The sequence below is a fragment of the Lithobates pipiens genome, unplaced genomic scaffold (genome assembly GCF_037356315.1).
Source record: "Lithobates pipiens isolate NorthernLeopardFrog02 unplaced genomic scaffold, aLitPip1_a1.2 Scaffold_18, whole genome shotgun sequence".
NCBI lineage: Eukaryota > Metazoa > Chordata > Amphibia > Anura > Ranidae > Lithobates > Lithobates pipiens.
Window position 1 is genome coordinate 178,513,561 of NW_027507758.1, and position 21,375 is coordinate 178,534,935.

At 39.0% G+C, this 21,375-nt stretch overlaps 1 protein-coding gene across 5 annotated transcripts in view; it reads left to right on the plus strand.

Moving 5' to 3' along the window:
- Nucleotides 1-21,375, plus strand: part of LTBP1 (latent transforming growth factor beta binding protein 1) — a 466,869-nt gene that overhangs the window by 407,849 nt on the left and 37,645 nt on the right. For 3 of the 5 annotated variants that reach the window (XM_077486427.1, XM_077486431.1, XM_077486429.1), the window contains 3 exons: nucleotides 6,339-6,464; nucleotides 13,529-13,651; nucleotides 16,177-16,320. In XM_077486427.1, coding sequence (XP_077342553.1) covers nucleotides 6,339-6,464; nucleotides 13,529-13,651; nucleotides 16,177-16,320 — 393 coding nt within the window. The remainder of the gene's footprint in view (nucleotides 1-6,338; nucleotides 6,465-13,528; nucleotides 13,652-16,176; nucleotides 16,321-21,375) is intronic. The other 2 variants (XM_077486428.1, XM_077486432.1) reach the window with 1 other exon arrangement.

Below are 21,375 nucleotides of genomic sequence, written 5' to 3' on the forward strand. Positions count from 1 at the left end.
GGTTAGGGTTAATATCTAAAAGTGACACAGATAACAATACAAACATAATTTTTAGTAGAGGACATCTTAAATAACTACCTGATTTATATTGTGCTCTGTTCCTTTTTAAGAGTTTCCCTCCCTTCCTATCCTAGTCTAAATATTGTTATTAGGACAGATAGCGAAGGAAATGTAATTGATGACAAAAAAAAACTGGCAAAGACTAACACTTCCCCACTTTGTCCAAAACCGCAATACATTTGGATGGAGGCACTCTTTAAATTGTTTTTATGTGTACATTATAAATGTTCTACCTTTAATGTATTCTTATGAAATATAGTTGGTAATATACTCCACCTTGTGGTGAACAGACTTAAGTTCAGGATATGCAGAGCAGCGCCATGCATTTCATACAATATCAAGAAAACCAGAGAGAAGTGCGTATAACTACAATTATGCGATGCTAAATATATAAACCTTCTTGCATAAAAAAAAACGAACTTAAACATTAGGGTTCTTAATTTTTCAATTATAACATTTTATTTTAGAAATAGATAGGAATAAATCAACATTACAGGAGACATGATGTAAATAGTGAACAATAGTGGAATAGTGTTCCCTATGTCAGCTTAAGATGAGAGAAGGTAAGGAGGTGAAGGTTCAGAAAACAGTAAAATCAGCTTGCTCATGGTGGAGAAGTTGAACTTTCTAGGAAACAATACTGTAAAGGTCCTTATGAAGCAGGACACTATGTAGCCAAAGGTAGGTTATGTTGCGAGAGGAAGAGGCCTTCTGTGGATCTAAATTGTGAGTGTTTACCCAAAGAAGGCATGCATATAAATGAATCCTATCATTGCAAGCTAATAGGTCTTTAAAGGTACCACACCCAATATAATATATAAAAAGCTTTTTTTTTGTACAAAAAAAAACTTATAAGAGTTTTTAGTTTTAAGTTTTTTGTACAATAAAAATTATATTTTTTATACTAAATTGGGTGTGTTACCTTTAAAGATCTGCATGCATGCCTTCTTAGCTTGCAATAAAATAGTAGGGTCTCTATTATCTTTTAGTGTCTTTTATGAGGGGGCGTGGTACCAGTAAATCCATATGGACATTGAGTCTCCTTCCCATTTTTTTTCTTTCTCCTGTATATAAATTATTTTGTTATGTCTGCTGAATTCCAGACAATGTGGAAGGAATCAGAGGTGAGTAGTGTTGTAGAAGGCATGGTTGGGGGAGAAGAGGAAGGGTTAAGAACAGGAAGGAGGGAGCAGTGTTCAGCAGCTGGATGTGTTTTGGATAGCATGTCTACCTAGTACTACACATTAGGATTTTATATTAACCACTTGCCGACCAGCGCACGACGATGTACGTCGACAGAATGGCACGGGCAGGCAAATGGGCGTACATGTACGTCCCTTTAAATTTGCCGCCCTGCCATCGGGAGCGCGCCACCGCCGGCGCGCTCCCGCGCTGGTCGGGACCCCCGTGAGTCCGGTAGCGGGACCCGTGGACTCGATCGCCGCGGGCATCCCCGCGATCGTCTCACGGAGCGGCCGAATGGAGAAGTGCCATTGTAAACAACATTTGTCCATTCTGCCTAGCAACTAGTGACGCTGATCTCTGCTCCATGTGATTGGAGCAGAGATCAGTGTTCACTAAATGAAAGCCCGCCCCCCCCACAGTTAGTAACACACCCCTAGGAACACTTAACCCCTACACTGCCACCCACTGGTTAACCCCTTCACTGCCAGTGTCATTTACACAGGAATCGCTGCATTTATATAGCAGTGATTACTGTATAAATGACAATGGTCCCAAAAATGTGTCAAAAATGTCCGATGGGTCCCCCACAATGTCGTAGTCACAATACAAAATCGCTGATCGCCGCCATTACTAGTAAAAAAAAATAATAAAAAATTATTAATAAAAATGCTATAAAACTATCCCTATTTTGTAAACGCTATAACTTTTGCGCAAACCAATCAATAATCGCTTATTGCGATTTTTTTTTACCAAAAATATGTAGAAGAATACTTATCGGCCTAAACTGAGGGAAAAAAATGTTTTTTTATATATTTTTGGGGGATATTTATTATAACAAAAAGTAAAAAATAATGCGTTATCAGTGCTGTCAGACAGAAATACTAAAATCTAAGCCACTATGCTTCCCCAGAGTATTTATCCTGAATTTCAAAAAAAAGAAAGCAGTCTCCTGTTCACTCCATCTACCAGGTGTCGTTGTTTTATTAGGGAATGCTCACTCCAGTGCTGAATCATAGAATGTGTGTTAGGAAGGCAATACGAGGTTTGAATCTCGGCCAGTTCAGCAGTTATCTCTCTAAAAATGGGAAGTTGTGCTCATACAAACTGCGGAATATCGATGTTATGTAAACCCCCAAATAATTAAGAGAAGCACATTTTTACATGTAGGGATAACAGGGTTTTAACTGAAGAATCATAGATTTGGCCATATTAATTGAGTGGGATTCTGTCTAAGCCCTTGTACACACAGTCGGACATTCCGACAACAAAATCTGTCATATTTTGTCAGACGGATTTTGTCCGAAACTGGTGTTGCATACACATGGTCGGACAAAGTTGTCGGAAAATCCAATCGTTCAGAACGTGATGACGTTATTTAGTTATGACAGGACTACGTTAAGGCTAGTAGCCAATAGCTTTGGTCTAGGAATTTGATCTGAGCATGTGTGGCACTTTGTCCGATCGGAATTCTCTACACACAATCGGACAAAGTCCGATCAGATCATGTCGGAAAGTTTTATAGCCCAGCTAAAACTTTGTCCATCGGACATTCCGACAACACAGTCCGATCGGACATTTTCCGTCCGAATGTCCGACCGTGTGTACAAGGGCTTAGAGGTGTTAACTTTGTAGCTTGATAATGAAACGATAGGTTAAGGGGGGTTGTTAGCAGTTTGGTCAGATTCAGTAAAATACCAAAGGGTTTATCTTTTACCTGTTTACTTTTTATTTCTAATGGGGGAAGCTAGGGGTTCAATATAGAAAGCAAAGCTAAGGAGTGAAGAGGGAAACCATGGTGTGTCATTGTATAGTTGAAATGGTAAGGTGGTGGAGTGCGGGGTCTTTACTGCAGCAGGGGGATGAATTAAGAGCCTCAATATCTGTAAGAAAATTGCCAGATATTCCAGTGTAGATGAGTGTTGTAAGACAGCTAAGCCTATTAAAGGCTTTTTCAGCATCTAGACATGGAAGGGAAGGTTCTGAGTTAGTTTTATTGACCACCTTCATTAGGTCAAAGGTATGTCTAGTGTTGTCTAAAGGGAATAAAACCCACCTGGTCTGAAAAAAAGAGAAGGCAACAGAGTAAGTGAGTCTGTTTTGTAAGGATTTGGGTAAAAATCTTTAGGTTCAAATTTAGTAGGGCAATGAGGAGATAGCTGAAGCAATATAAGGGGCCCTTCTCCACTTTAGGTATAATGAATGATGTGTGAATGAAGAATTATAGGGTTGTCTTTTAAGAAGATATTGAAGAGGGATAGTAATAAGGTTGGATCATGGGGAGAAAGGTCTTGTAGTAGAAGAATGGGAGTCCATCTGGGCCAAGGGCTTTGTTGTTTGGCAGTAATTGTACCATTTTGGTTATTTACCCAGTCTTGATGGATTTGGTTAGGAAGGTGACATCATTGGGAGAGTTTGGTGATATTGAGCTTGGATAGGTATATTGTTATTTAGTCTGAGTGTGCAGCTCTTGGGCTTGGACATTGTACACAATTTTTATAGACAATTATAAAAGTGTTTCAAAGCATCTGCAATGTTTTATGGGGCATACTCTAGTGGTCCCTTTGAGTTATATATGGAATGCAGTGCAGTAAGAGATGATGCATTTTTTTTCTTTTATCACAATAAGGGTGACTAAGTCTTAGAATGGCCTTTTCAGCTCTTGCCAGCACCAAGACTTTTAGTTGGTGTTGTATATTCAAAGCAGAAAAGGAGGGCCTTGATACGAATTATTTTCAAGTGTTCTAAGTTTAGACTCCAGTCCTGTCTTAAGGAAATGGCTGCATTTTTTGAGAAGCTAAAGAAATACAATGTTGTCACATGAATGCTTTGCATGCTTCTCAGAAGGTGGATATCTGGCTCAACGACTTTTTTTTTTGTAAAATATTTTCATAAGTGCAAATTGAGAGTAAATTTAGTGTGTTTCTGTCTAAGAAGGCAGTCATTGAGTTGCCATTCACAACATTTGAGGTGCATAGGTGTGAGCAGAATGATTAGAGTAATTGGTGGAAGGTTCAACCATGTAATAGGTTGAATGGTCAATGTTGCTGTGGGGCAGGGAATGCCCTGGCCACAGTTGATTAGGCAGCAGTAGATGGGAGTGACAGCTTCCTGCCAGGCTTGGTCCGCGCCCAAGTTTGGACCAAACCCGAGCTCATGCTAAGCAGGCATGAGGATTGACTTGTTGCAATGCTCAACAGGCCTGTCTAGCTTATTTTAGAATCTAGTGATTAATAAACAGACATGCCATAATAACTTAAAAAGTGGTTGTAAAGGTAGAAGTTTTTTTTTACCTTAACCACTTGAGCTCTGGAAGATTTTACCCCCTTCCTGACCAGGAGATTTTTTGCAATACCCACTGTACCCAAATAAAATTTTTGTCATTTTTTGAAAAAAACAGCAATATTTTTTACTTCCTGCTATAATACATATCCAAAATCTCAATAAGTGTATATCGATTGGTTTGCGCAAAAGTTTTAGTGTCTACAAATCATGGTATATATATATATATATATATATGTGTGTGTATATATATATATATATATATATATATATATATATATATGTATATATATATATATATATATATATATATATATATATATATATATATATATATACATATGTATATAGCTATATATGTATATATATATATATATATATATATATTATTATTTTTTGTAGTAATGCTGATGGTCAGTGACTTATAGCGGGGCTGCGAGATTGCAGGGGACAAATCGAACACCTAACTGACAGTTTTGCACTTTTTAGGGGCCTGTGACACTAATACAGCGATAAGTGCTAAAAAAAATATTCACTGTACTAATGGCAGGGAAGGGGTTAACATCAGGGGTGATCAAAGAGTTAACTATGTTCCTAGGTTGTGGTGTTTTGAATATGGGAAGGCAAAAATCTGTGTTCCTGCTTGGCAGAAACACAGGATCTGTGCCTTCCCTTCTGACAGAACGACAATCTGCCTTGTTTGGCCATAATAGGTGAGCCTGGTGGTCAGAGTGTGTGGAATGGAGTGAACTACAAGTGGTGTTTTCTGGTAGATACCGAGATTCACAAGTCTTGTTGAGGAGGAGCTGTAGAGAGGGGGTACCAGACATGGGAATAGCAGGGTTGGTATATTAAATCTTTGTAGAATGTAAATTGGTCCTCTAGGAAGCACAAGGGGGTGTAATTACCAGCTCTGGCTGTAGGGCTAAAGGGAGAATCTCACCAAAACTGAATGCCGTTGTTAGAGGAGATTGAAGAAGCTGTGTAAGTGCACTGTTAAATTTCATGGATTTCATATTACATGCCTGTTTTATTAGCATGAGCAGCAAATATTTGTCCTTGGTCACCTCTAGTAGTCCACAGACACGTATATCGTTCCACCTTCTGTTGTTCACATATTCTAAATGTCAATGAGTATTGTGGAATGCAGTGGCATGTGTGACTGTATGGTTTTGGAAATGTGTCTGTTCTCGTTTAATGGGCTGTAGATACTCCTCCAGGGTTTCCACTCCGTCTGAGTGGTAATGTCGGTCGCAACAGAGTAAGCTTACTTAAGAGCGTCAGTTTACTTAATTAGTAGGCCAAAGTTATTTTTTGCAGGTGTACAGCGGGCATTTAAAAAATGCTAAAGTAGACATAAATTAAAATATCAAAAACAAAACTTAAGTTAACAAAGTTTCTGGCGTAGATCAAAACAGAGTAATTGAAAGGCCCGATAATCCTTTCTGGGATTAAACATTCTACCCCTTTCTGTGCTGGCCATCTGAAACCTTGATCCTCTTGATCTGTTCTGCACCTTCAGTATCTCAGTCTCATAAATATGTGCCTAGGCCTTCAGACATGTGGCCAACACAAGAGTGCCCTATCTAACTATATATATATATATATCTATCTATTGCAGAGAGGTCGACTTATATAAAAAAAACAATTTCTTCTCCCTACGGTAAAAGCAGTAACAATCTAAATGCAAAAGACATTTGAAGGTGTTTGCACATAACACATTTGCACATAACACATAGGTGTTTCCAACTTTGGAACCCTGATTATATGTTTGAACATTTGGTGTTGATAATCTCTTTGATTTATTGTTTCAGATATTATTGAGTGTGAAAATCCAGAGCTCTGTTCTCCAAATGGAGAATGTCTCAATACTGCTGGCTCATTCCACTGCATATGTGAACAAGGATTTACTACAACTCCTGATGGAAGATCATGTGATGGTATGCTGTTTACTTTGAGGCACCACTTGGATACTCAGGACTAATACTAAACTAATTTATATCAGTCACTGCACTTTGTACATTTTTGTAACTCTATGGGGTTGATTTACAATAACTGACGAATGCAAAATCTGGTGTAGCTCTGCATAGAAAACAATCAGCTTCCAGTTTTTTTTTTTTGTCAAAGCTTTAATGAACAAGCTGAATTTAGTAGCGGATTGGCTACCATGCACAGCTGCACCAGATTTTGCACTCTACAGTTTCAGTAAATCAACCCCTTTGTCTGACTGGTTGTTTCTCTATATAAAGCCCATGTATAGTGATCTCTAAATGATACTACAATCCTCTTGTATGGAACATTTGAAAGAACAGTTCTTGTTGGCCATAGTCATAATTATATTTTTATTCTCCTATTATGTAGGTTTTATTCAGAGAATCTTGTGATTTATTCTAGGGCTACACATTTTTATCTATTTTTTTTTTTTTTACTTTTTATATTTAAGAGTACAGGTGGTAAGGCTTGTAGGCCTCTGATTCCACTTAGTGGAAATTTCAGTGTATTAATATTAGTTGATCCATTTCCTCTCTCCCTAATTTAACATTCAGCAAGTTCTAAATTCACAGAATTGTGAATCTGTGTTTTCACTGGCAAAAAAGAGAAAATAAAGCATGGAAATTAACACTTGACCACTACAAAACTGATCGGATGCCAATAATAAGTCTATGGCAGCAATGCACAACTTTAAAAAAATATAAAAAATTGCCTGCACTGTATAGCTAAACCCTATATAAACATAGAACATAATTCTTTAAAACAAAATTTTAGAAAGTAAGTACTGACTAAATGTTTGCATTTGGCTTTCTACAGACAGGTCTTAAACAAAGGTTCATAATTAATTGTATTTCTGCCTAAATGATATCCAGACCACAAGTGTGTTCCATCTTAAATCTAAAACAGCAATTACAAGCAGTAAGCACACTGGTGTCCATATATCTGCACTCAAATGCAATTCTCACACTGCACAGTCCAAGTTTAATCCTAACGTTACCCCAAAAACCCCTACATCTTTTCCCAGAAAATTGTAAAAATGAAACAGAATCAGCTTAGTAAAGCCAGGTGTTAAAAGTAAGAAACCTCAAGTCCAAGGGAACACCCTTACTGTCAGCCCAAAGTCAATACAAGAAAGCATAAAATCCTAGACACTTTATAAAAAATTTACAAAACTGAACTTGCTTTGTAATATGTTTTTCATATAGCCTTCATATAGCTGTTCTGTGGTTTTTGATTTTTTTTTAATGCTGTCACGATTAGAAATTCCAATTATCTCTATGATTAACTTGTCTGCTGCCTCTCTAGTCTTCTGTCGCCATACCTGACTGTTCGGTAGTCCAGCAACCGATTCAAAGCAGTTACCATATTTTTTTAAGCTATACAGACATTTTCTTCACTTGAAATGTATTGTAGTAAGTGTGGAGCTAAGTACCGGCCACATTTGGCTGATAATTGATCAGGTGAAAAGAGTTTATTTACAATATGAGCACATCTTTCAGTATTTGTAGTCCATATACAAAAGCTTTCATTCTTTCCACACAGTCAGGACCAGCTGTCTCTGATTTTTCCAAAGCTTAAGCCAAATTTTAGAAATATCTAGTCATCTGTGCTAGATTTTGTGATGAGAGCTTATGTATATAGCTTTGTTTAAACTGTGGGTGAGAGAACTTGTATTACAAATTTAGGACAGCTACCTACAGGTTACTACATAAATCAATCAAACAATTTAGAATAGAATAGGTGCGTGCAGGGGGTGTGCCAGGTGGGCCTGGGCACACCCTAATCACTACGTGTGGTTTAGAATCCCCCTACTGCTTGAGCTTCCCCCTGTGTTGCCCTCACCTGCCCTGGAGTACTGCTGGCTTCCCTCCTCTCCTCCCTGCTGCTGTGGGGACATTTCAGGATGGAGAGCGGGGGAAGGGGCCAGTAAATATGTAATTTTCCGGCCCCTTCCTTTTCTAAATGAACACAGTGAAAACAAGCACTCACTGTGTTTATTCATAATGTTGAATGAACAGGAAGCCACTCAGCACAGAGCACTTCCAAATGTATTCACTGTCCCGTGCAACTGAGGCTGCAGAGACAGGCATGTGTGTTTGAGCTTTGGGGTGCACACCCTAATGCTATAGGCTGTGCACACCTATGCATTACCTTATATACAGTACTATTTTCAAATATACTAAGTGGAAACCAGTGATTTTATATATATATATATATATATATATATATATATATATATACAGGGCAGGACTTAGGGTGGTGGGGGCCCCTGGGCTTGAGTCACTTTTGGGCCCTACCGTCTATACATTACCGTATTTATCAGCGTATAACATGCGCCGGCCTATAACACACACCCCAAGTTTAGGAGGGAATTTTAAGGAAAAAAACTTTTAGGAGGGAAGTTTAAGGGAAAAAAAATTACATTTAAATGCTTATCAATGCAGCCTTGTCAGTGTCCATCTTCAGCCTTGTCCAGTGTCATTGCAGCCTTGTCAGTGTAGCCTTGTCATTTGCAACCTTGTCATTGCAGTCTTGAAGTTTAAAAATGGTGTCGCCGAGATACAGAGTCCTGTGTATCTTGGCGGCTCTCTGGTCCTCTTGGCGGCTCTCGGGTCCTCTTGACGACTCTCGGCGGCTCTTGGGTCCTCTCGCAGTCCCGAGCGGAGCCGAGAGTAGCCGAGAGTACTCGGCTCGGCTCACAGTCATGCCCAGTCCCTGTGTTATGTACATCATAGGGCGGGACTGTGAGCGGAGCCGAGCCGAGTACACTTGGCTATGTATCTCTGCGGGGCCCCCTATTGGGCGGGGCCCATGGGCTTGAGCCCAGTCAAGCCCAATGGTAAGTCCTGCCCTGTATATATATATATATATATATATATATATATATATATATATATATATATATATATATACGCTGGCTTTGATTAGAATTTTCATATTTAATTTTTGATGATACCCACCAAGTTTTTTTACATGTTGCCCTGTATTCATTAACTCTGCACACCCACCTATATTCCTGTCTACTTAGATCATCATTAAGTTGTCATTGACAGCATTTGAAGTGCATGGGTGTGGACTGCATGCCTAGAGGGACTGGGGTCTGATCCAACCATGATCGTTGTAGCTGCGAGGCAGGGAATGCCCTGTCCACAGTTGATTGGGGATCACTGGATGGGATTTAGGGAAGTCAATTATGCAAAAATGTGATGACGTAGCTCACCGACATAATGATGCCATATGTAAATATGAGTCATGACACAAATATAGGGGGGTATGCACAGGCTGGAATTTAAAGCAGTGGTTTGTCAGGCTTTAGGAAGGTCAGTCAGTAGTCCATGCCTGAAGACAGTCAAAGGATGTCGCAAGCAGCAGTCTTCCCCTATAGCCCTATTGGGAGGTATTGGATTGCCCACCATCTAAAGGGATATTTTATTCATCCTACATTCAATTAATCACTTGTTTATGACAACTGTATCTAGTAATCTGAGTAATTTGTATTCTAATTATTTCTGTGGGATCCTGACATATCCCTATAGGTAATAAAAATATATGTCAGACCCTATGATTCTGTAGGTGTCAGGGCCCAGATATGAACCTGCGAACTCTGTTGTGTCAGGTGATGTCTTTTCTTGCTGAGCCACCTGAAATGCTGGAATGCTCACTGGACAATTCCTTAAATGATCCTGCCTTGAACCTTGTTTGTCTTGAACTTTGAACCTTTTTCTCTTCTCATGAACTTAAATGCATACCTTTGCTCTTCCTGTGTGCCAGATTATTGTGCTCTCTCCAGCCAATATCCCTCTTTTGTCACTCCTGCTGCTGTTTGTATCTTTGCTACCAATCGTTACTGACCCTTGGCTTGTTCCTTGACTACGCTTCTGCTTGATCCCAACCTAAAACCACTTTTTTGGCTATATCAGTTACTGGACCCCGGCTTGCTAACCTCCTGGTGGGATGATCCTGAGGGCTGGGACTTGGTGCTAACACACAACAAAACCTATCTCCACCATCAGGAGCTCTTGTGAACATCGGTTAGTACTTAGACTCCGCACCTCAGGTATCCACCAGGGTGACTTGCTTCTGTACTTATCTAGCTGGTCAGTAAGTGCCTCACTGCTGCTATAGCTACTGGCCTCTGAGCCTGACTCTAGATTGTGACAGTAGAATTGTGACTGAAAGATATTTGCCTACTCTAAGAGGTGTAGACATGCATAAAAGGATGCATGCCAGACCTGATTTCCATCAGTTTGTGACAGTTACTGATATGATTACCCATTGTGACTAACAGCCCCTTTCAGTCCAGGACAGAGTCATAGATTGGGTTTACCTGCTGCCTAGGTTCTAATGTTTGATGTTTTATGTGGTAGACAGGGGTTAACCACTGGTCACACCATTTCCCAATCTGCGTAAACATTTAAAATGTTTTTTTTGAGATGTGCAGGGGGGGGGGGGTCTGTTTCATTAAGAGACTGCATGCAGACTATGTTGGAACAGGCCTGCAGGTCCTTGTCTCACATCTAGCCATGAATATTTTCTTGTAAGTTGGACTGTTCTGACTCCGACCCCAGCTAGGGAATCTCTTTTATTGTATGTGATGCAACGGAGATGAATAAACACAAGCAGGAAGCCCTTAAATGCACTTTGGCGTCTGGAGTACCTCTCTGCAAGTTCCACATTTAAAGCTGACCCCTAACACCAATAAAAACGGGTTTTCACTTTTTTTTTTTATGAAAATCTGGCGATTTCTCAAGCTGAATTCAGCCACACTGACCAGAGAATTCCTGTTGAATATTTATCTATTCTGGCTGGTATTTCAAGAACTGTTGTGAAGTGGTTTTGACTGTAGAATCACTAGAGGTTTGCTGGAAAGAAACACTTTGACTTAATGTTGATCTTGTTACCATCTGGTGGATACGTTTCAGTCTTTAAAAGGCTCTCACCGCAGGTCTGCTATCTGCATTAAACAATATATTTGATGCTCCTGCAGACTTCTGTCTTACATCTTAAATCCTTCTGTGCACAACAAGTAAAATAATACAGCTCTTGTGGAACAGACACATTATGTAAGAACGGTTCACTTACTGCTGGGACTACAGATGAGAAGTGCAAGTTATTAACAGCTACTGTAGGGGTAATGCTGCCAATTTTAACACATTATTTTGTGGGGCCTTTGAATTGTTTTGAATAAATACTGGAGATATATTATGGTGTGTATAACACTGCGATGGTACAATGTAAAGTTTAAATGTGGTATATAGACCTCTTTCAATATTTATGCGCATTGCATTGTAATGCACAGCATATAAAATATAAAAATACTGGAGTTTCAGCTAGTCCTCTGGGAATGTGATCATAGTTAGTTTTTAAACATATATATAGAGGTAAAAAGTGATCAGCAGGATAAATAAACTTGATCTACATCATTGTCCTTTTTTTTTCTTTTTTTTTCTCTGTAAATAATTGTAACCACAAACTTTAGAGAAATGTATCATGATTTACTAAATTGGAGAGCACAAAAGCTTTGCATGTGTTAAAAGAAAATGCTCAGTTTTCTTCTAATTTATGGAATGTTTTTGCATGCACCAATATGTGTGAATATATTCCAATGCAAACTTAGCTGTGTGCACATACTTGAAACTACAAGTAAGCAATGAAATTTAATAGAAAACAGAGAGGAGAATGTTCCTGGAAAGTGATTACTGAGCTTTTGATTGATATAGCTAGACATGTTGTCAGGAACCATGGTACACAGGGATATTCTATATTACCCACCAAATGAAGCATTATAAGACAATACAAAATAGAATAACGTTGGGAACACCAATATTTGAAAAAAATTAGAGAAGCTTAAAAATATTACAAAAAAATGCTTAAGTTAAAAACATTTACATGCTGCATAGCCCACCATGTTGCTTGTGGACTAAATCAAATATTAGACCGCTAAAAAAGTATATAGGTTACATAGTTATATTTAGGAGACTACAGACACATTTTAATGCCAATAGTTCCAGAGAAACTGCAGAAGAAACTGAGCTGCTTCAATCATGCATTAAACACTCACTTTGCAGTCAATTCATCTTTTTGCTTCAGATGTTAAAGTGTTCATCTAACGTGGTAATAATCTTTTGTGCCACAATGTTTCAAAAAAATCATTTGAGGCCAGTGGAGTGAGGGAATTTTAATAAATCAGCTTTAAAAAAAGTACACTACGCATTATCACAATCTACGCTTTTATGCAAGTCAAGCAGTAGATTCAGCATAAATAAAACTTCCATTGATGCAGGTTCACAAAAAGAAGTTTCAACCAAAGTCACAGCAATTGACAAGATCTCTCTCCACCCCTCGCCTAGGAGGAGGGCTAAATAATAATCCCTCTTGGGTGTTCTTGCACACCATGAACAGCCCTATCCAGGAGACTACCTGGGACACTCAAAGCCAGGACATGGTCCAGTCTGAGTTATTTCCAGTCCGGCTAAAATAAATGATTCACGTTTATATCAATTGTCAGAACCCATATGGGAGCATTCTTGGGAAAAGGTATCTTTCTTCATCCACCAGTCATGTTACCATCTTCCAATCAGCACAATATTCAACTAAAACCAGACCCCATGTAGTACCTGCAAATACAACTTTGTTCTCTATAGCTCCTCTTCCTGAACACAATGTGTTGGTGTCTCCCCAATATCCTGTATTGCATTGCACACACCCTACTGACCTATGGTGCCAAGATATTCCAGTGGTCCTTCCTGTACACCTCAGATATTGGCCCTGCAATTATAAATATTTCAGAAAACAAAACGGAGCACAAAATAAAAATACATTGAAAATCTTTTTGTTCCTGAAAATAAGTTAGACATTTATTTAACTTATGGAGACATATTGAAAGAAGTGTGGAGCTACCATTTATGTATGCATAATTTGCTTGTTGTTGATTTTTGTCACAAATCAGTGTATAGGGTGTCTTATTATAGTTGTGTCATGTCCTTTGATCAAAAACATGTCTCATTTTCAGATGTTGATGAATGTACTAACAGCACGCTATGCATTCAAGGGTTTTGTGAAAACACCAATGGTTCATATCGTTGCCTCTGTTACCAGGGGTACCAAGACTCACTAGATGGGCAAGGGTGTGTGGGTAAGTTGTCAGTTTCTAACCCCTGTTTTAGAACTGGAATGAAAAAGCATGCATGTCTGCAACATTGCCATATATTATACTCTCTGTATTATATCTAATAATTACGATCTCAAATTTTGTCTCGTAATCAATTTGAGTATTTCACAGGTAACTATATATTTTCATGCAGCATTGAAAGGGGTAAAGAAGTAACAGTAAAAGGAAAGTAAATTTGAAGTTACAAAGCATATTGATTTTACAACACTGACATCTATACCAAAGACACAAGGTGTGAAGTTACTTAGTCCAAAGGAGACACAAGTCAACCATAATTAGAGAAATTAAAGATGGTTATGGATGGATCAAAATTTGCCAGGTTCAGCAGGGACTGGCCAAATTCCGATCCATCTATGGCCGTTTCTGCTAAAGAGAAGTGAGTCTAACAATCAACTGCTCTTGAACGAGAATGTTGGAAAATTTCCACTCGATCAGCACATGCATCCAAAAGACTGCAGCACTGATCAGCGTATTCTGGCAGCAGATGAGTCCCTGCTGTCAGAATACAATAACACAGGATTCATTCATCCACCTTAATTGTGTGCCTGGGGGAATTTTTTTTTTATTATTTTGATCAACTGGCTTGCTGATCAAAAAAAAAAAGATTTAAAGCCAGTGATACAGTCATATATGTGAATGAGGGTGAAAACCCTTCAGGGACACAGCCCATCCTAATACTCACCTGGGATCCCTCTTGATCCAGCGATGTGCACGAGAGCCTCGGCGGTCCTGGTACTCCCTCTCCTTATTGGCTGAGACAGCAGTGGGAGCCATTGGGACAGAGTGGGGGGTGGGGCCTAGATGTGGCTCTATGTGTCTTATGGACACACAGAGCAGGACTCGGGAATGAGCACACACCAGTGCTCTCATAGCAAGCGGTTTGTTATTGGGGGCACTGGTCAAAGGGGAGGAGCCAGGAGCAAAGGGGGACCTGAGAAGAAGAGGATCGGGGGTGCTCTGTGTTTTGTTTTTTGTTTTGTTTTTAAAAAGCCGAACCTTTAATACCACTTTAAGGATCAACCAGGTTGAACTGTTTTAGCTAGATTTTTTCTATGGCCCCATAACATTAGGACTATTTATGCAGCGTATCATATGGTATTTGGAACATCTAAAAGATATCTAATGTCTAAATCTGAGTGAGATATTTTTTCTCCAGATAACCATGTCTTTTGTTGTATGAGTAAGTAAGGAGCAGGGCCCTCTGATTCCTCATGTCTTCCTTCATGTTGTAAAGTGCTGCGCAAACTGTTGGCACTATATAAAACTTGTATAATAATAATAATAATGAGTGCTTTTACTTATGTCCTAATTTCATTTCCACTTTTGTTTTGAAGGAACAATAGGTTATATTTTCTTGCCTCTGCAATTGTCTTTAAGGCTGCTTTCACACTGGGGCGGTATTCAGGCGTTACAGCGCTAAAAATAGCGCCTGTGTAGCGCCTGAAAAAAACCGGCCCCTTTCACTCCAGTGTGAAAGCCAGAGGGCTTTCACACTGGAGCGGTGCGCTGGCAGGACAGTGAAAAAAGTCCTGCTAGCCGCATCTTTGGAGCGGTGAAGGAGCGGTGTATTCACCGCTCCTAAACCGCTCCTACCCATTGAAATCAATGGGACAGCGCGGCAATACCGCCGGCAAAGCGCCGCTGCAGCAGCGCTTTGCGGGCGGTTTTAACCCTTTTTCGGCCGCTAGCGGGGGTTAAAACCACCCCGCTACCGCCCGCAGACTGCCGCTAAAACGACGGTAAAGCGCCGCTAAAAATAGCAGTGCTTTACCGCCGACGCCCGCACAGCCCCAGTGTGAAAGCAGCCTAAGGCTGTTTGCTGAGCTTTGAGGTATTCTATAGCTATTTCATTTCTTATATGATTGGAGAACAATCTTCTCATATCAGTTTTTTTTTCATTCAACCCACAGGATGAACAAAAAACAAACAAACAAAAAAAAAACAGTAATGTGTGATGCAGGGATCTCTCCTGCTAAGTATTCTGTATTCACAATATATTGATCAGCGTTTGCACCCATTGGCTACAAGCGCTGATCGAATGCTGGTTGTCCAGCAAAACCGTCAGACCATTCTGCTGAACAGGCAGCAGTTCACATGTACTGAAAGTCATCCGGTTCCTGCTGAATTGATTATGAATATTTTGGCAGGTAAGAATGTGCTTTAATAGTGTTTTGTAGCTGTCTGGCATTCCATTGTGAATAGGGACAGGGCAAAGGAAATAGTCCTGATTGCTGGAAGTTTGAGAATTTTGCTTTGACATACTGCATACTTTCCTGGACTGATACTTTAGCACCAACAGTGCACAATAAGCATTTCTCCACAGTCAGGAAATTCTAGTATTTATTTAATTCAGCTCACCAGCTATAGGATTTAATTGTGCACATGGGGGTTTGCTTGTGCCAGCAACTTTGCTGGCATAAAAAGAGCAGTTCTGTGAAGAGCTGTCAGTAAGAAGGAATGTATCCTTATAACAATTCTCCATTTTCCAGATGTAAATGAATGTGAAATGCTGAGTGGAGTCTGTGGTGAGGCCCGATGTGAAAATGTAGAAGGCTCATTCCTCTGCCTTTGTGCTGATGATAACCAGGAATATGACCCGATGACTGGGCAATGCAGATACCGCAGCATGCCAGGTAAAGCAAATAATTACATTTCTGTTTGACTTTTTCGAAAAGGAAAAAAAAGCCAATTTCAAATCAGAGTAACCTATAGAAACCACTCCAAAGTAATTTGTATGGATCAGACTTCCACAAAGTGGAATCTGGTTACTGCACTTTTCATGTCATTGTTGTTTTTGCATTGCTTTATTTCACAAGCCTGCATTTCTTTGGGGCCTATTTATCAAGGTCGTAATATATATTTCACTATTTTGTTAGGGAAAAATATGTTCCTACTTCTTTATAAAGCTGTCCCGAGTAATGTCTTCAAAGTATTTCAAATAAGATCAATTTACCAGAGCAAAGCCTATTATACATATAACATAAAAACATCAGAAAGTTTTTTATAAAATGGGTGTTTCATCAAACATCTTGCAGATTATTTGCACCAATGGACACCAGTGGTAATCCATCATTTTAATAGAGATTGACCTAAAGTGATTTTGACACTTAAACAGAAATACCAACAGAGGAGTCACCTGTAAAGAAGAAAGCAAATCTGATGAGGAGAAATCATCCTCCGAATTCTGTTCACAAACTGACACTTCGTAAAGTGTCTCCTTCTATTCTTATATCCTGTTAAAACTGGGGTTGATTTACTAAAGGCAAATAGACTGTGCACTCTGCAAGTGCAGCTGCTCTAGAGCTTAGTAAATGAGCAGAAGCTCTGCTGAGTTCCATTGCCCAATCATGTGTAAGCAAAAATGCGTTTTTATTTTTTTATTTTCCTTGCATATGATTGGGGAATTCTTTGCAAAGCGAAGCTTTACCTCATTTACTTTAGCAACTGCACTTTGAATAATGCACAGTCTGTTTAACCTTTAGTAAATCAACCCCACTGTTTCCATGCGATTCTCAACTTGTTTCTGTGCAGTGCGTGTTTTGTAGTTCCTGTGCAGTGCGTGTTGACAGCCCATTCTTTTGAATGGACTGTATAACTTACTAAACCATGGGAAAAGTAGTGCACCAAACAGCATGTCTGCAACACGCATCCTGTTTTAGGGTAACAATGCTCACTCATTGTACTGTATCTATGAAGAAGCAGAATTGTTAACCTAGGACAGAAGTACAGAACACCTCCACCATCATCACCACAACATAAAGTGAGGTGTTTTGTAGCCCACAAAAATAGCTGGAAGCAATGTAAGTTATTAGATTAAAATATATCTGCCATAACTATTTTTTGTGCTTATTGAACAGATAAATTACTTTTAATGGTATATGTAACAGACTAAAAGGGAGCAATTGTGAGAAGTTCAATACAGGCATACCCCACTTTTAAGTACACAATGGGGTTTATTTACTAAAGCTGGAAAGTGCAAAATCAGGCTCACTTCTGCATAGAAACCAATGAGCATCTTAACCCAGCTTGTTCAATTAAGCTTTGGTAATAAAACCTGGAAACTCATTAGTTTATATACAGAAGTGAACCTGATTTTGCACTTTCCAGCTTTAGTAAATAAACCTCATTGTGTACTTAAAAGTGGGGTATGCCTGTATTAGGGTTTACTGTGTAAAGCCAGGTTAAAGTGTATGTAGATGACAGGGTATGTAGGTTCCCCATATAGGCTGTTATCTAATGTCTATGTTCAAGTTTTTATTTAGATGCCTATATGCAAAGCAAGCTTACTAAGGACAGTTTGAAGTGGTATGCTGTTTATCATTTCTTCCTAAGTAGAAAAGTAGATAAACTGATCTTACCCAGAGTATAGTTTGCCTGCCAAAAAAATAACACAATGGGCACCTATTCAGTCATGTTAAGGTAACTCTGCTGGGAAATGAGCAGTTGTTTGCCGTATAGACTAATTGGATATTGTGAAATTCTTTCTTTGCAGCTGCTGCCAGTATGGTATTTATTTCAAAATTCCTAATAATTAAACTTGGACTGGTCACATGGAAAGAAGGAATTTAGAAATTAAGAGCATTAAAAACAATGGATCCATAGGAAGGTCTATTCAGTATTTAGATCAAAAGCCGCTTTAATTGAACAAGATTTTACTTTCTTTATTTTGAATTAAACAGTAACTTAGTCATTACATCCCTTCTGTAACCATGGAAAATACCAGTGGTTTGTTCTAGATTAAATGAATTACAATATTTGATTTATATGGTTGTAGCCTAAAGTTTTGAGAATGACACAAATATGAATTTTCACTGCGGCTTCAGTGTTTATAGATCTTTTTGTTAGATGTTACTATGGCATACTGAAGTATAATTACAAACATTTCATAAGTGTCAAAGGGTTTTATTGACAATACATTAACTTAATGCAAAGAGTCCATATTTGCAGTGTTGACCCTTCTTTTTCAAGACCTCTACAGTTTGCCCTGGCATGCTGTCAATCAACTTCTGGGCCACACCCTGACTGATGACAGCCCATTCTTGCATAATCAGTGCTTAGAATTTGTCAGAATTTGTCAGGGTTTTTTTTGTTCACCCGCTCCTTGAGGATTGGCCACAAGTTCTCAATGGGATTAAGGTACAGGGAGTTTCCTGTCCATGGACCCAAAATGTCAATGTTTTGTTCCCCTAGCCACTTAGTTATCACTTTTGCCTTATGGCAAGGTGCTCCATCATGCTGGAAAAGGCATTGTTCATCATCAAACTGTTCTTGGATGATTGGCAGAAGTTGGTCTCGTGGATGTTTTTGTACCATTGTTTATTCATGGCTGTGTTCTCAGGCAAAATTGTGAGTGAGCCCACTCCCTTGGCTGAGAAGCAACACCACACATGAATACTCTTAGGTTGCATTACTGTTGGCATGACACAAGACTGATGGTAGCACTCACCTTTTCTTCTCCGGACAAGGATTTTTCCGGATGCCCCAAATAATCGGAAAGGGGATTCATCAGAGAAAATTACTTTACCTCAATCCTCAGCAGTCGAATCCCTGTAGCTTTTGCAGAATATCAGTCTGTCCCTGATGTTTTTCTTGGAGTGAAGTGGCTTCTTTGATGCCCTTCTTGACACCAGGACATCCTCCAAAAGTCTTCGCCTCACTGTGCTGGCAGATACAATTAACCTGCCTGCTGCCATTCCTGAGAAAGCTCTGCACTAGCCGTGCCCCGATCCCACAACTGAATCAACTGTAGGACACAGTACTGGCACTTGCTGGACTTTCTTGGGCCCCCTAAAGCCTTCTTCACAAATGCAGGGGGAAATGTTTTTGTATAGGATTAAATTCATTTTCATGGCAAAGAGGCAGCAAACTTTGTGACAATTAATATTTGTGTCATTCTCCAAACTTTTGGCCACGGCTGTAGTTTAGGGTTCTGAATCTTCCCAAAGCCAGTCTTTGTATAGGGTACAAACTAGAGCCTCCCATGCCCTGTAATGTTTTCACTGATAATCCAATCTCTTACATTATAATAACAGTGTTTTTCTTATTTTGTATGTAAAAGGCAAGTTATAAAGAGTATCACACATTTTTTCATGGGTCATATTGTTTTTCACTATTAGAAACACTTCTTTGTGGTTTACATTATATGTGAGATTCTGTGGGGTGAATTTTGAGGAGGACAGAAAAAGGAGCTATTTTAACCCCCCAGGCGGTATTCCCAAGTCTGGCTCGGGGTGGAATTTCAGTACTATTAGCGGTAACCCCGAGCCAGACTCTGGATCGCATTGCTGGATCCAGGATGAGCTTACTTACCTTGTCCCCTGGATCCTGCAATGTCTCTGTGTGTGCGAGTTGTCTCCTCGCTCGATTCACACATTGCCAAGTTCCGCTGAGCTCTGTTCCCTGCGATGCTTGGGGACTTAGAATGGCGCCAAATTCAAAAAAGTAAAAATACAGTACACATACAGTACAATGTAATCTTACAGATTACAATACTGTATCAAAAAAATACACATCCCCTTTGTCCCTAGTGGTCTATCTAGTGCTCTGCATGCACTTTTATATTATAAATACTTTTTTTTCTGCCTGGAATTTGGAGATTGTCCATAGCAACCAAAAAGTGTCCATTTATGTCAAAAGTGGTTATAGACCAGCTAGAAAATAGTGATAATAAATTAGAATCACTTGCAGAATTGAGCGATAATGATTTGTGGGGAAATTTGTCATCAAACACTAAATCTAATCTTACATTATTGCATACTTTTTATTATTATTTGTTAGAATTATTTATTGTATTATAATTTATAATTTATTTTTCAAACTTTTATCATACCCGGGATGTCTACTAGACTCTGGTTTGGACAAATTTAAGTTATTCCTAAGAATTACAGCCCTACAATATGAAACCCAAATTTCCATGCAAAATAATTGTACTGCTTTCAGCACCAAAAATCTGAAATAATCATACCGCCAGGGAGGTTAAGTGATGAGAAAATAGAGCTCCAGGGACTAAATTTGGATTCCTGACAAATGGAGACTTACAAGGATGTTTGTTAATGTTCTCAGTATAGCATTATTGGGGCCATGTTGGAATCCTAAAGAGAGCTATGACTTTAAATTTAAACCTAAAGCAGGGAGCCTGGCCCTTGTGGTGTGCTCCACAATAACTAAGCAGATAGCCCTATTTCAGATCTATCTGCACCGTTCTATGTCAGCATGTAATATTAATCAAGTGCAGACAATGCACCAGTTTCTAATGGGATTGATGCAGTTTTCAGAATAAAAAACTTCCGTAGATCCCTGCCAGGTCAGGCCTGGTGTAAGGATGATGAACTGTCAGAAGACAGCTAACATTCTTCTTTCTGCTATTGCAATGTTCTTAGTTTCATAATCTTTTTATTGAAGAAGAAAAATATTTTTTCCAAAGAGAAAGAAATCACATTATAAGAACAAGAAAACAATACAGTAGAAGACAATAGTGCCAAATCCATCTCCAGGTGCCAAGTGATACAAATTGTGTATATTGAACTCATAAGGAGAGCATGTTACAAATAAATAAGTGAATAGTACAGAGCGATTAACAATTGTTGACACATGAAGCTTTTATATCAGCATACCAAAAACATAGACTCTAAAAACACTACCAAATCTTCATACATAAACACTGTTCAGATATAAGTTAAGGAGATAAT